The sequence below is a fragment of the Bubalus bubalis genome, chromosome 1, assembly GCF_019923935.1.
Source record: "Bubalus bubalis isolate 160015118507 breed Murrah chromosome 1, NDDB_SH_1, whole genome shotgun sequence".
Classification (NCBI taxonomy): domain Eukaryota; kingdom Metazoa; phylum Chordata; class Mammalia; order Artiodactyla; family Bovidae; genus Bubalus; species Bubalus bubalis.
In genome coordinates, this window is record NC_059157.1 from 128,222,915 (window position 1) to 128,238,222 (window position 15,308).

Here is a 15,308-nt window from a genome sequence, read left to right on the forward strand (position 1 = left end):
GCTGCAACCTCTTCCTTGGTAGAGATTTTGCCATAAGGTTCCTTCCCTGTTGTGAGTAGCACTTCTTTCCTTCTTCATTTTCCAGACTCAGAAATGCCTGGATGGGCTGTATCTTGTAAGCAAACCTTATAGGCAGAACTGACACAGTAAGGCATATGACCTAACTGTACTGGGTAATAGATATTTCTTTAACTCTTTCTCTAGTCATCCTTCGTCTTTATGTAGTATATAATTCAACAGTTAGAAGAAGGGATTTCATACAATTCAATCAAGACCTCATCCTCTGTTCTTATGGAGATCCACTTCTCTCCCTAATATACCAAGGGGCTCCTTTTCTCAGAATCCGCTCTCCTGAGTTTACTTATCTACTCACATATTGATTTCACATGTATCTCAGATTATGGCAAGTCTCTTCCCTTCTCTGCTGATATGGAACTTAAGCCTACTCACAATTTTTTTAAATCATTATCTATGGTTCATTCCCACCCCTCCTTCAAGTCTTTATTTAAATGTCTCCTCACCAGAGCATTCTGTGGTCATCCTCATTAAAACTACACTTAGATCCTCCTCCCCGAGAACCCCCAGTTCCATGTTCCTGCTCTATTTTTTTCCATAGCTCCATCTTTTTCTGGCACACTATATACTCATTGTGTGTATTGTCTGTCCTCCTCCACTAAATTATAAACTCTACACAGGCAGGACTTTCAGTTTAATTCACTGCTGAGTCCCTGTAACCAAGAACAGTTCTTGGCACCAAAAAAAAAGCTCAGTAAATATTAGTTGAGTGAATAAACTTAGAGTGGCATGGCACATTTGCTGAAAACGTAGAATGACTGCTACTCACCCTGTGTTTCTGGGCCCACAGCATCACATCACCAGGAGCCTGTCAGCAATGCAAACTCTCAGGCCGACCCTAGACCTTCTGAATCGGAGGCTGCAGTTAAACAAGTCTCCCAGATAAGACATATGCAGATCAAAGTTTGAAAAGCACTGATCTATATAGCCGTGCAAACAACTTAAACTTGGACAATCCTGTTCTTAAAAGATTTTCTTATATGTAAGAAATAGGTAATAGGGGGTCTCTGGAGAGGAGACCTGGATGGCCAAGGAGATAGAGATGGAAGAAAGAAACTATTCCCTAGGAATTATCTTGTGTCTTTTGCATGCAATTAATAGCTATCCCTGGTGGCTCAGAAGGCAAAAAATCTGCCTGCAATACAGGAGACTGGGGTTCAATCCCTGGGTTGGAAAGATCCTCTGGAGAATGGAATGGCTACCCACTCCAGTATTCTAGCCTGGAGAATTTCATGGACCGAGGAGCCTGGTGGGCTCCAGTCCATGGGGTCACAAAGAGTCGGACACAACTGAATGACTCACACTTTCACTTTCACTGCTAGTGATAAAATTGATTACTTGTGAGATACATAGTACATAGTAAAAGGTCCTCTGCTGTCTCTCCATGGAATGTTTCTCTGACCTTCTTCCTGTTGCCTCTTGTCTTGCTGCTTTTATCTGCCACCCCAACTCTCCCTGCCAACCAGTATAAAGAATATGACTCCGCTGCTACCCACTTAGAAGGCAAAAAGGACTACAGAAGGTTTGAGTTTTAAAAAACAAGTTCAGGACTTCCGTAGTATGGTGATACAGTGGATAAGAATCCGCCTGCCAATGCAGGGGACACGGGTTTGCTCCCCGGTCTGGGAAGATTCTACATGCCACAGAGCAACTAAGCACATGAGCTTCAACAACTGAAGCCTGCACGCTCTGGGGCCCAGGAGCCACAACTGCTGAGCCCGACTGCTACAACTACTGAAGCTCATGAGCCTACAGCCTGTGTTCTGCAACAAGAGAGGCCACCACACTGAGAAGCCCGCACACCACAGCTGGAGAGTAGCCCTGGCTCTTCACAACTAGAGAAAGCCCGAGCGCAGCAGCAACAAAGACCCCGCTCAGCCAAAACTAAAATGAAATAAGTAAATCTTTACAAAATAAAGAAAGAACAAGTCCATTGGCTTTGTTTTTTAGATTCCTGTAAGGGAGAATGAGACAGAAATAAAGGAAACTGAAAACTTCACATTGTAACAAACATGGGTGTAAATAACAGATGCAGTGTGGATAGGAGGATAGTAAAGGAGTCTCTGTCCCCACAGTAGGATCAGGGGCTCAACTAGGCACGACAGACTCCAGAAGATGAGGAAAAGGCCTGGCTTCTCACAAGGAGGCTGAGTCTCAGCCCAGGATCCAGCCCAGTCAAGGCAGATGGACAAGAAGAGAGGTGAGTGACTCCTCCCAGGGGCACCTGGGGTACTGGAGACAGCCCCACCAGCCGTCTGGTGCCCCCAGAGGATGAGACAGCTCAAGGCCTACCCAACACCCATCAGCTGAGGAGCTGGAACCCCACTTGTGGGCGCCAGTCATCCCCTGGAAATCAAATCACTGAATGTCAACTCCCCAAGTGCCCTGATTTGGTGAGGATTTTTTCACCATTTTTTCAAAATGTCTGGGATTTTGCCTCCTCTGCCACTTTAAATGCAGAGGATCAGATTTCCCTGAAATGCAGTCTCCTGCCTTGCTTATTTGTGCAGATTTATATGTGCTCCAGCCTCTGAGCTGATCATACAAACCCAGCTGACCCTCAGCTGGGTCAAGGAAAGCAGTTCAGCCACTCCACAAATGGGAACAAAGGTACTATAGGGCCAGGACCCCGAGTGGGGCTCTGGCCAGGCAAACAGAAACCTAGAAAAATACTCAATGATTTCTTAATAGCGGTTATCTAGGGGTTGGAATTCTTTCTAACAGGTGAATTTTTCTTTCTTTCTCATACATTTGTATATTACCACATTCACAGTGATTTACGATGATGAGCAGAAATCATTCTGGCAGCTCCCTTTGTTCTTGAGATCATATATCAAAGCCAAACAATGTTATAAGGGGCAGCACCATTCTCAGGGCACCATAATCATTTCAGTATCCCTGAGTTTTTCCCCTTTTGTCCTCTACAACAATATATCTCCAGTATTCCAGACTGTGCTCTGTGTTTTTTTCCTTCGCTCATCCTCTTTGACTTCCTAAAATCTGGTGAGCTAAAATGTGCCCACTCCAGCATGCCTGGCAAACTCTCTCCTTATCCCAATTGTGTCACTTTATGAAGCCACTTTTGTTGGGTCAGAAGTGTCACACTTTGTTTTTCTAGTTCCCATTATTTCATAAAAGACTAAGGGTGAAATGCAATGAAATAATCCAGAAACTTTTTTGAAAGCAACCAACTCTCGTTTAGAATGCAGGCTATCCTACAAGTTGAGCAGCTGACATGCATTAGAGTGGTGGAACCCGGACTCCACACTCCCACGAAGTGCCTGGGCTGCCTCTCCGGCCCTCACTTCTCCCCCTGTCCTGAAGAGGCACCCTCTGTAGTCTGTAGTCATACATTATTCAAATACCTGCACAGACATTCAGTTCAGTCGCTCAGTCGTGTCTGACGCTTTGCGACCCCACGGACTGCAGCACGCCAGGCCTCCCTGTCCATCACCAACTCCCGGAGTTTACTCAAACCCATGTCCATTGAGTTGGTGATGCCATCCAGCCATCTCATCCTCTGTCGTCCCCTTCTCCTGCCTTCAATCGTTCCCAACATCAGAGTCAAACATCTCGCATCAGGTGGCCAAAGTATTGGAGCTGCTGCTTTAACATCAGTCCTTCCAATGAATATTCAGGACTAATTTCCTTTAGGATGGACCGGTTGGATCTCCTTGCTGTCCAAGGGACTCTCAAGAGTCTTCTCCAACACCACAGTTCAAAAGCATCAGTTCTTCAGCGCTCAGCTTTCTTTATAGTTCAACTCTCACATCCATACATGACCACTGGAAAAACCATAGCCTTGACTAGATGGACCTTTGTTGGCAAAGTAATGTCTCTGCTTTTTAATACACTGTCTAGATTGGTCATAGATTTTCTTCCAAGAAGCAAGTGTCTTTTAATTTCATGGCTTCAGTCACCATCTGCAGTGATTTTGAAGCCCAAAAAGATAGTCTCTTACTGTTTCCATTGTTTCCCCATCTATTTGCCATGAAGTGATGGGATCGGATGCCATGATTTTAGTTTTCTGAATGTTGAGTTTTAAGCCAACTTTTTCACTGTCCTCTTTCACTTTCATCAACAGGCTCTTTAGTTCTTCGGTTTCTGCCATAAGGGTCGTATTATCTGCATATCTGAGATTATTGATATTTCTCCCAGCAATCTTGATTCCAGCTTGTGCTTCATCTAGCCCGGCGTTTCTCATGATGTACTCTGCATATAAGTTAAATAAGCAGGGTGACAATATACAGCCTTGACGTACTTCTTTTGGAACCAGTCTGTTGTTCCATGTCCGGTTCTAACTGTTGCTTCTTGACCTGCATAAAGATTTCTCAGGAGGCTGGTCAGGTGGTCTGGTATTCCCATCTTTTTAAGAATTTTCCACAGACACTGACTTGGCCCAAAGTGAACTGTTGGCTGCCAGCAGCGCCATCAAGTGATGGCTCTGAGAGGCTGTCCTTCCTCTGACAGATCCAAAATCTGATGTGGTATAAAAGATACCCCAGGGCAGTCACTAGAGAATGCGGAACGGTGATTCTCAAAGAGGAGGATTCTATGTGAAAGAGGTTTCTCTTCAAAAACCAGGTGTACCAGAACCACCCCAGTTTCTCCTCTGGTTAGGGTCCCTGTGTATTACCTTCTGTCTTTTTCTGCTAGAGAAGCTCAGAGGCTCAAACTTGCTACAAAGTAGAAGGCCTGACTGACCCCAGGGTAACAAATCAAACTGTAAATCCTGCCAGCACCTATTTTGAGACACTGTGCGTGCGTGCATGCTAAGTTGCTTCAGTCGTATCTGACTCTTTGTGAACCCATGGACTGCAGCTGCCAGACTCCTCTGTCCATGGGATGCTCCAGGCAAAATACTGGAATGGGTTGCCATGTCCTCCTCCAGGGCTGAGACACTATAACACTAGCAAAAATGCCGGCCTGGGCAGGTCAGTGGAAACTAATGTCCAAATACTGCTTCCAGTGGCCTGAGTTCTTGAAGCTGTGTTCCATCTCAAAGACAGCCTAGGCCCCTCTGCAGGATCTAGTCCTACCACCGGCTATTGTGTCATCTTGCCCCCTTCCCCGGGTCTTTTACTGCTCCCCAAAGGTAGAGCGAAGCCCCTGGAGCCAGTGCCCCTCTCTCTCCCTACCACCCCTCAGACCCTTCTCCACTAGGGCCCACTTAGGCCCCTGGTCACAAAGAAACAACCATTAGCCCAAAGACTGGAAAAAAAGAAGTTTTAATAAATACAAAAATCTCCAGTAATGACTCTGCTCAGCTCAGGGGCAGCAGGAGTGAAGTGGAAGGGGACCCTTGGTGCTGAGTGAGGATAAATTAAAAATCCCAACAAGCCAGTGACAGTATGTACAGAAGGAAAGGGGTTGGGCTTCCAAGGCAGGAGCCGGAGGGTGACGAGGCCAGAGTTGGAGCTGACATGGCCTTGGTCTGCCATGGCTGCCCCTCCCCCGTGTGCAGTTGTGGTTCCCAGAGGTAGTGGGGGAGGGGGAAGAGGCAGAAGAGAGGGGCCAAAGGCACTGGATTTCCCGCAGGAGAACACGGGGTCCTCGGTGCCCCTCCTTCCCTCGGCCCAGGCCCCATCCTCTTGGTCGCAGGGCCTCTGGCTGCTCCCTAGGAGCCTTCGTCTTCTTTCCCAAGCTCTGGGACTGTCCTGGTCTCTGGGGCTGCTGGAGGCAGAAGAGAGTGAAGTTTAGAAGAGGAGCAAGGGGGTGGGGGGACACAGAGGACACAGTGGAGCTTCCCTGTTCTGATCTCAGAAAGGTCAGAATTCATGAAGCAAGTCAGCACACACCAGCTGTGTGCCTTTAGCCTAGTTGCCTGATCCCTTTGAGGGTCAGCAAGTTCCTTGGTGAAGAAAAGGCAATGGAGACCAAGCCTACAAGGTTGCTGTGGGAGGGGACAGGACAACACTTGTGCAGCAGAGGGCACTGCACCCAGCACGTGGTCGGTGCTCCCTCCCCTCCCCAGGCATCCCAGAGCTGCCGCCCCAGACGCCGCACTTACGCCTCCGCCGGGGTGTGCAGTGGGAGCAGCAGCGGCTCTCCTTCCCTGGGCCGCAGGACAGTGGCGGTGAACAGTCATCCCGCTCACAGTGGGGCACCCCTGCCTGGTGCAGGACAGACCAGATCCTGAGGGTTCCCAGAGGTGCTGGGGCACAGTGGTCTTCAGCCTCCTAGGGAAAGCCCGCCTGCCCTCCCTAGGAAGTTCCCCTCCCCCAGGCCAGGTCCCCAATGCCTACCTCACACAAGCCCCCACTCACCCCACATCTGCAGGTAATACAGCTCATCTCCCCAAAGGGGGGCACCGAAGGGTGCCAGCTCTGGCTCTCTGGGAACCACTGCCCTGCAAAACGGCAGCCTCGGGGCCCATCAGCCTGCATGGGGTCCCCCAGTTGGGGGTGGCCCCCTGACCCCACTGTGGGCAGCAAGAGGAGGAAAGGAGAAATAGATCAGTAGATGTGAGCTCTGTGGGGACCATCCAAGCCATATTTGTCACCTAGCAGTTTCTGGCACTTAGTAGGTGATAAATTTGGATAGATGGGTGGATGGATGGGTGGGTGGATGGGTGGGTGGGACAGGAACCAGATCCCATCACAGCCCACTAACACATGCACATTCTTTTGCTGCATGTAGATCCCTGGCTTCAGGCTAAGCAGAGAGCAGCCTGGGCAAATGCTGAATTAGCTAAGACATCCCTTCCCTCCACCTTCAAAAGGCATCCCCTCGCCACGCATCCCTCCCACCCAGGACAAGGCATGAAGAGCCTCGTGTGCCCCTAGAGGCCTCAGTGCCCCGTCCCCCTTACCTGGACACTGCTTGCAGCAGTCAGTGGGGTTGGCGCGGACGGGCTGGGCACAGGCCAGCCGGGGACACTGCACCTTCTCACAGTGCACCTCCCCAGTGCCCCCCTGCAGGGACCCACGAAGTGAAGGGTGTCAGGAAAAAGGCAGAACACACAAGCCTTCTGCCTCCTCCTTTTCCTCCCCCATACCTCAGACGCGTGACCTTTTTCACCCAGAGGTCTTGTAGTGAAAGTCACTCGGTCGTGTCCAACTCTTTGTGACCCCATGGACTATATAGTCCATGGAATTCTCCTGACCAGAATACTGGAATGGGTAGCCTTTCCCTTCTCCAGGGGATCTTTCCAACCCAGGGATTGAACCCAGGTCTCCCTCATTGTAGGCGGATTCTTTACCAGCTGAACCAGAAGGGAGGCCCAAGAATACTGGAGTGGGTAGCCTGTCCCTTCTCCAGGGAATCTTCCCAACCCAGGAATTGAAGCGGCGTCTCCTGCATTGCAGGCAGATTATTTACCAGCTGAGCTACCAGGGAAGCCCAGAGGGCTTGGACTGCAGCTTTATATGCATGCCAATTCGCTTCAGTCATGTCCGACTCTTTGTAACCCTATGGACTGTAGCCCTCCAGATTCCTCTGTCCATGGGATTTTCCAGACAAGAATACTGAAATAGGTTGCCATTTCCTGCTCCAAGGGATCTTCCTCACCCAGAGATCAAATCTGCATATCTTGCATCTCCTGCACTGGCAGGCAGGTTCTTTACTACTAATACCATCTGAGAAGCCTGGGGCTTTATATACCTGAACTCAAATCTTCATTGTAGCCCTGCAAGGTAGGTGCTACCATCTCTGCTTCTGGGCGAGCAAAGTGAGATTCAGGGTCATACAGAAAGTGCCCAGGGTTACATGGAGCTAGTCAGCTGGGAGAGCCAGAATTCACCCAAATTCACCTTTTCCTACAGGAAGCCAACTTTCAAAGCCCAGGAACTGAGAGTTCCCTGTGGCCTAGTGGTTAGGACTCGGCACTTTCCTGCCATGGGTCCACGTTCAGTCTGGGGTCCTGCAAGTCACATAGTGTGTGTGCTGTCTATGCTTAGTTGTTCAGTCATGTCCAACTCTTTTCGACCCCATGGACTGTAGCCTGCCAGGATCCTCTGTCCATGGGATTCTCCAGGCAAGAATACTGGAGTGGGCTACCATTCCCTCCTCCAGGGGATCTCCCTGACCCAGGGATCAAACTCAGATCTCCTGCATTGCAGGCAGATTCTTTACCATCTGAGCCAGCAGGGAAGCCCAAGTCCCATGGTGTGGCCACCCCCCGAAAAGATTGTGCAAAGGACTTCTATTATTTTGATCACCAAGACTGGGCTTTCCTCTCCCAGAAGCCCCCTCTCCCACTCTGCAGATCTTAGGGGTTCCAGCATCAGAGAAAGCTGGGCTGCCATACCTTGCAGGTGCAGACAGCACACTTAATTAACCCAAATGGGGGCACGACAGGGTGCCACCGGGTGCCTGCTGCCCGCCAGCTCCGGTCACCGTCAAAATAGCAGCCTGGTGGGAGACAGTGCCCAGCGCCATTAGTGCTGAGTTCATTAGCTAGGCCCACAACCCAGGCTTGAGCCTCAGGCCAACCCCACAGTGGTCTAACCCCAGGGCCTACTTGTGGGCCAAGGACTCTAATGAAGCCTCTCAGGTGTCAGTTGTAACCTGTGCCCCTCAACCACCTCCATCCCAGTAAATATACTCCCCCTCCCACTCCCCCCCAATCCTACCCAACAGCTCCGTTGGACTCCCCACCCCTGCATTCACACACTTCCAACTCACCCTCGCCAGGGTCCCTGTTCCTTGGCAGCCCCGGGAGGTCTTTGACATCTTGTTTCTCTGTGGATCCAAAGAAATAATGAAGGCAGAGGATGGCCCCCTTCTTCCTTCCCTCCCCAGAGGCCTCACCGCCTCCCATGGTGGACCCTCCATGACCCTCTCCACTCCTGCAGGGCACTCACCTGGGCACACAGGGCAGCACTGGTCTGGTGCCTGCACCGGGCTTGGACAGCTGGGCGGCGGGCACACCACGGGGTCACAAATCACCGTGCGTCTCTGCAGGGAGAGACTGAGGGTTGGTTCCGGGGCTCCAGAACCCTGGCCCCAGTGCGCCCTTCCGGGGCCTCCTACCTGGCAGATGCAGAGCGAGCAGAGCGGGTCATAGTTAGGAGCCCAGCGAGCCCCGTGGGGGCGCTGCTGCCCTTCGAAGAAGCAGGTGTTGGGGTCTCGGAGCCGACTGGGGCCACCTGGTCTGGCTTGCACTGGGGTGTCTGGGCCCGGCACAGCGGGCAGTGGGGCCACCATGGCCGCCACTGCCTCCAGAGCCCCAGGCGCCTGTAGTTCTTTGTCCCCCGCTGCCGCCAGGCGCAGGCCACCCACCTCGCATTGGTTGGCAATGTGCACCTGAGAGGAGAGGCAGGTTGAGGCAGCACCCAGGCTCCCTCTTGCATCTCCACCAGTGGCAGCCAAGACACCCAAAGCACCCACTGTGCCCCAGAAGGGTGCTCTTAGCCACGCACTCATCCCAGCTGCCAAGGACAGGCGGTCAGCTTCTCGCCTCATTAAGTACCTAGTGTGGCTTCATCCTCTCAGCGAGCTAGGGAGTGTGCACAATTCTACCGCCCCCAGGGTTCGGAGAGGGCAAGTGGCTAACAAAGAGCACCGCGGTGCTCACCCGAATCTGACCCATCCCAACTGGCCCGCACTGCCTCCCTACCTGCCCTCGCAGCTCCCCTTGGGGGCTCCCCTTGGTGGTGATCAGCAGGGAGGCAGAGCCCTGAGCCAGGTGCCGCAGCAGCTCGGGCTCCAGGTCCTTCACCACACCCTGGGCCTGGCAGCAGACAGAAGAAGGGACAGAACAAGGCACTCTCGGACTAAGCCTACCATTCCCAGTTTCTCAGGTAAGGAAACTGAGACTCAGGAAAGTTAAGTAAGGTCTCCAGAGAAGCAAACCCATCAGCAATGGTGTAGAGTTCAGAAGCCTCAGGTCCACGGCAACCCAGCCGTGTCAGGAGCTTAGTCCATCCCACCCACCCCTTGGAGGTCCAAGACATTACATCCTACCCACGAGATCCCAGCAGAGTAGGACGCAGGTGGGTAAAGGGATACTAAAAGGCTGAACCAGATTCGTACCCAGGTCTGCCTGACTCCTGAGGCTTGCCTGCTCTCTGTTTCCCCTGCCCAGGCCCACAGAGCCTTTCATGCTAAAAAGCAGCTATTTTCCAAACTGCCTCCCACCAACACCTCCTCACCTCCGGGCCATAGAATCCCTTCAGCAGCCGCCGAGGCCCTGGCATTCCAGGAGGCCCGAGGAGGTGGGCAGTGATGGTGCCCTGTTCTGAGCCACCAAGCCCTGCCAGCAGCACTTCATAGTGCAGGTGACAGTGTGTGTCCAGGGAGAGCCAGGCGTGCCCTGCTGCCTGGCTCTGCACCGGGGGCAACACCAGGGCTCCTGCCAGGGGCACAGGCAGTGCTGGATCCAGACAGAGGAGAGATGGCTGATGAGAAGATGGCTGAGAGCAGCGACTTAACCCTAGCATTTCCCATCTCCCTCGGCACAGACTCCACAAACTAGCGGGCACTGTCCACAGGCCCAGGGCTGGGGAAGCAGCAAGGGAGAGGCCTGCATTGTGGTGAGAGGGACCATCTCCCGGCAGGGCCACCCTGAATATCCTCACCTTCTCCAGATGCCAACTGGAGCTCAGGTGCAGAGAAAGAAGTGCCAGGCTCTGGCCCTCTGGCACCATCCCTCACATGCTTGAATTAGAGGACACCAAAGGTGGGGCAGACCCCTGGAGCACTCACTGTCATGGCGGGCGCTGTGCCCACTGTAGGGTAGGGCGGCCACGTGGCCCCGCAGCTCTCCATCTGGGAAGTCCTTGGTGCCCACGTTCAGGAACAGTTCATTCTGCAGCAGCATATGAGCCCCCCGGGCACCCAGCCCAGGGCAGATACCCACGGCCTGAGGGGGCAGGGAAGAGCCCTAAGTGCAGCCTGCCAGGCCCTGGATGAACCCTCCTCAGCTTTCACACGAGCCCAAGATTCTGAACCCTTTCCATGTTGCTTTGCATCCCCAGTAAACCCATACACACTGCCATACACCAGTAACTGGCTAAGAACCAGGCAGGCCCAGGTTCAAGTCCCTTCTCTGCTGCTTCCTACCTATGCAACCCACCTTGAGGAATTATTTAAGCTCTCTGATCCTTCTCTTCATCATCTGTTAGATGAGTAATGTGAGGGCCAAAAATAATGTAAGCAAGGCAACCAGTGCAGTTTGTGGCATATAGAAAGGCTCAATAAATGGCAGTCATTGCTATCATGTTTATTATTATATGATCTGCTGCACTGGCCTCCCTATGTAACTCCTTCCACTGGATACAAGCTTCCTGAAGACAGGAGCCACATCTGATTTTCTTTGTACTGCAGTCCTTAGCCCAAGGCTCACTATATGAGTCCAGTGAATCAACGCATCAGTGAGAGAGACTGCAAGTGAGTGAATAATACCAAACGTCCCTGCTCATCCAACATGGCTTCCCACGGCCCCCCAACACTGTCAACTCTGTTGCCTGGGCCCTGCGGCCCTGGTCTCCCTGAAGTACTCACCCTGTGTCCTCCCGGCTGGAGTCCAACCATGTGGCATAGGACCGTGTGCTGGTTCCTCTGTTGAGGCTTGGTCTCCAGCGTCATGGCCACCACCTCACTGCCTGTACCTACCACCTGTACCTGGAGGGCAGGAGTGGGGAGGGCAAATGAGACTAGCAGAGAAGGGCTGGGCCCTGAACCTTTGTAGTCTAAAGCCCCGCCCTGCCCTGCTGCCTTCTCACCTCCTGCACCGCCCCTGCCCCACCCCTGACTCTTACTTGGTAGATCAGGGAGCCGTTTCCTAGCAGTGTAAGGCTGGCTGAGCCCGCTGCACCCGTCTGAACTGGGATCAGGGCATCCGCCCCGCAAAGGACACTTTGCAGGACTGCAAAGGGGAGGGACAGGTGGACGCAGGCTTGCCCCACAGCCATTCACACCCCAGCCCCCAGGATCCTTCCTGTACCCACCCTGGCCCCTCCTCTGGCACTTTGCTGTGCCTCTCATTGTGTGTGCCCAGGGTGCCCGGCTTGACCCTGCCTCACCATCGCAGCTCTGCCTGGCTGCAATGTGTCCACTGATGCGTAGCCCTGGCCCACTTGCCCTCTCTAGGGCCATCTGCAGCTCCCCCAGCACCAGCCAGTCCATCTCCTGGGCTGTCAGGTTGGGCAGCACTTCAGCAAAGCCCGGTTCCTGGGGGCAGAGGAGGGTGCAGTGGGCACAGCAAGAGGCTAGAGCAGGCGGCAGTAAGAGCCAGACCCTCACTCACCTGGGCTGAGGCATTGGCTTGGAGCTCTCGCAGTAGCTTCCCCTGGTGTAGAATCTGGAGCCGCAGGGGAACCTGGGCTGGTCCTGCAACAGGCGCACACATGGAACCTCTGAAAGATGGGTGCTCTCCCTACCCTCCTCACGTGTCTGCCCCATCCCGCTTACCCCCACTCCTGGACTCCAGGAGCCCACGGAAGAGCAGCAGAAAGTGCAAGGAGTCCTCTGTGTCACTGAGAGTGAGTAGGGCGATGCCCCCTATGCCTGGCTGTGGGGGGCCTTCCAGGGTCAGGATGGCACTGAAGGTCTCTGGGGAAGAAAGGACCATGAGAGCCCATCAGAAAGTGCCCCCTCAGCCCACTCCATTTCTGGGGCCAAAAAGACTCTGAGCTTCACGTCCAGGAGCTGTTGGCTCCCCTCACCTGCAGCCAGGGCCCGGTGCCGAATGAGAGGTCCCCAGACCTCCCCTGAAGGCTGAGTGGGTGTCACAAGTGCCACATACAGCTGCTCTGCCCTAAGGAGTCGCAGGGACAACCGAGGCACTGCCCGCCACACCCCGCAGACCTGGAGCAGAGACACAAGAGGCCCTCTCAGTATACAGGACATGCCTGCTGAGAGGCCCATGTCTGGTGAGGAAGGAATATGGGAAGCTGCCCCCAGGCTCTCCTAGGACATGTAAGAAGGGGCCCTGGAACCAGATGCCAGGGTCCAAATCCCAGATCCTCCACTAACTAGCTGTATGACCTTGAACAAATCACATTCTGCTAGTGAGCCTCAGTTCCCTCATCTGTAAAATGGGCATCATCATGTCAGTGCCTCTCTCCCACTGGGCTGTTGTGAGGACCCAAGGAGGCAATGTAGAGCATGCTCTCAGCATAGTGCCCAGATGGGATAAGTACTCATAAATGGCATCGTCTCACCAGGCCATCTTGGGTGGGGGCTGCAGGGTGTTCAAACAGGATGCTGCCAGTGGAGTCAGAGAAGCGGATTCGGGTAGGGCGGTCCAGCCTGGTAATGAGCATCCCTTGAGCACCAGCTCTGAGCCTGGGCCAGAAGGCTGCTCCAGCCTCTCCAAATTCTCCCTCCCTGGCCCCCGCTGACCCCTCCTCCCTCCTTCCTCTTTCTCACCGCCGGTAGGAGATGGAGAACCGCAGACTGGAGCGCTGCAGCGACACTCGAGCCCGCGCCACCGCTTGCGACCTTGGCCCTGTCAGCAGCGCCACGAAGTCTGCGAGGGGAGGAAGATGTCCCAAGTTCCATCACCCGCTGCAGCGGCCCGGCGCCCGTCACAACCCCAGTTCCTACCCGGCCCCTGCCTACCCGTGTGGCCGTCTCCACGCCCCCGATCCTCAGCTCCTGGCTCCCCGCGGTCGCTGTAGCTTCGGTGCTCTGGGTCGCGTGGATACTCGAAGGCCAGGCCCGTCGGCTGCTTTTCTGGACTGCTGTGCTCTGCACCGGGGGTGGGGGACATGGGTTTCAGGTGGGCAAGGAGAGGGCCAGCTGACCGTTCCATTCCGCCCAGCCACGCATCTCGGCCCTGCCGCCCTCCCCTCTCCGCGGAGCCGGCCTTACCCTGGGGGCAGGTCTGGCAGCAGTGTCCAGGCAGCTGGCGCGGCTGCCCGCAGGCCAGGGTTGGGCACTCAGGTTTGATGTTCTTGCAGCTGACCCTGCCTGCGCCCCTTGCGCGGCGACCCCACTGAGGCTGCTCACAGAGAAGACGGAAACCCGAGGAAGGGCAAGACATCAATTGTTGAGAATCAAAGGCAAGCCGGGAAGGCATCGGACAAGGGCAAGGTCGGCCCACGGAGGCAAGAGTGCTCTGCTACCTACAAGCTGCGCGACTCTAGACAAGTTACTTAACCTCTCTGGGCTGTGCGGTCCCTATCTGGAAAACGGGAGTAATGATAGTCTCTGTCTAACGTGGTTGTACTAGGAGTTTAGTGAGAGATGAAATGGAGTTGGCTAAGAGCCTGACACATAGTGGACGATCAATAATAGGCAACACCTGAGACTTGAAGGGGGCGCTTCCTCTCCTCTATCCTCCCTCGTGCCTCCTCCGCCAAAAAAAATTATCCCAAATATCTGCAGACTGGCTTCTTTCTCTTCAGCAGCTCCGGGTCCATCCGACGTCCCAAGACCTCAGCGCTCCCCGACCCACAGGGCCCCCAGCCACAGCCATTGGGTCCACTCACCGCCTCGCAGGCGCAGAGCACGCAGCGCATCACCCCGAAGGGCTCCCCCAGGTCCGGGTGCCACGTCTCGTCCAAGGCATAGACCTTCCCGCCGAAGGAGCAGCCTGCGGGGACGAGCTTGGCTGGCGGCCGCTGTCCCGCTCCTGCCGTGTGCCCGCCCCGGGCGCTGCGGGCCGGGCCCCGGGTACCCTGGGCACCCCTCCGGGCCGCCCGCCGCGCCGAGCCACCTGCGCCCTGCGCCCCCTCCGGGCGGGAGCAGACTTGCCCCGAGCCGGACTCCCCGCCCGCGCCTCCCCCGGGGCGACCACCTACCTGCTGCTCCCCGAATGGGCAGCGGCTCCTTCTCGGGCCGGATAGGCAGCGCTGGGTGCTCGGGGCCGGCGCCGCGGGCCGGCCGGGAGCCGAGCAGCAGCAGCCCGAGGAGCAGCAGCGGGGCCGGCGGGGCCGGGAGGCTCGGCATGACGCGAACGGGACAGCTGGGGAGGCGGGAGGGAGGAGGGAGCAGCAGAGGGAGGAGGGAGACGCGAGGAGGGCCGGGCCGGGGGCGGTGCGGCGGGAGGGGGCCGGGGCCAGGGCCCGAGCGGTGCGGCGAGGGGCTCGTCGGGCGGCCGCGGAGTCGGCGCCGGGCCGGGCGGGGCGGGAGGAGCGGCCGGGAGGAGCGCGGGCGGGCGGGCGCTGACCCGGGCCGTACGCGGCTCTAGTGCCCCGGGCGCCGGCTCTGGCCCGTTTTATGCCCCGCGCCCGGCGCCCCGGCCGGGGGCCTCCTCCTCAGCAAACGGGGCGGCGGCGGCGGCTCGGCGAGGGGCCGGGCTGAGCCCGGGGGGTCCGGCCCAGCAGCAGCGGCCCGGATCGCGA

The 15,308-nt window shown here is 55.3% G+C and overlaps 1 protein-coding gene across 5 annotated transcripts; it reads right to left on the reverse strand.

The window, feature by feature from the left end:
- Nucleotides 1–5,284: 5,284 nt before the first annotated feature.
- CHRD (chordin) lies at nt 5,285–15,050 on the reverse strand. 5 transcript variants are annotated; one of them, XM_006056730.4, is made up of 23 exons: nt 14,766–15,050; nt 14,454–14,557; nt 13,834–13,963; nt 13,582–13,710; nt 13,390–13,489; nt 13,182–13,269; nt 12,684–12,825; nt 12,430–12,570; nt 12,266–12,348; nt 12,042–12,189; nt 11,778–11,884; nt 11,521–11,640; nt 10,723–10,879; nt 10,170–10,390; nt 9,635–9,748; nt 9,049–9,321; nt 8,880–8,973; nt 8,701–8,757; nt 8,324–8,427; nt 6,887–6,989; nt 6,342–6,496; nt 6,086–6,188; nt 5,285–5,745 (listed from the first exon to the last, which is right to left on the reverse strand). In XM_006056730.4, the coding sequence occupies exons 1-23, from the start codon at nt 14,911–14,913 to the stop codon at nt 5,693–5,695; spliced, it is 2,874 nt and encodes a 957-aa protein (XP_006056792.1). In that variant the 5' UTR covers nt 14,914–15,050; the 3' UTR covers nt 5,285–5,692. The 5 variants fall into 5 exon arrangements, with proteins under 5 accessions (XP_006056792.1, XP_006056791.1, XP_044799987.1 ...); XM_006056729.4 differs by having other exon boundaries at nt 5,285–5,748; XM_044944052.2 differs by lacking the exon at nt 9,635–9,748 and having other exon boundaries at nt 5,285–5,748.
- Nucleotides 15,051–15,308: the final 258 nt, after the last annotated feature.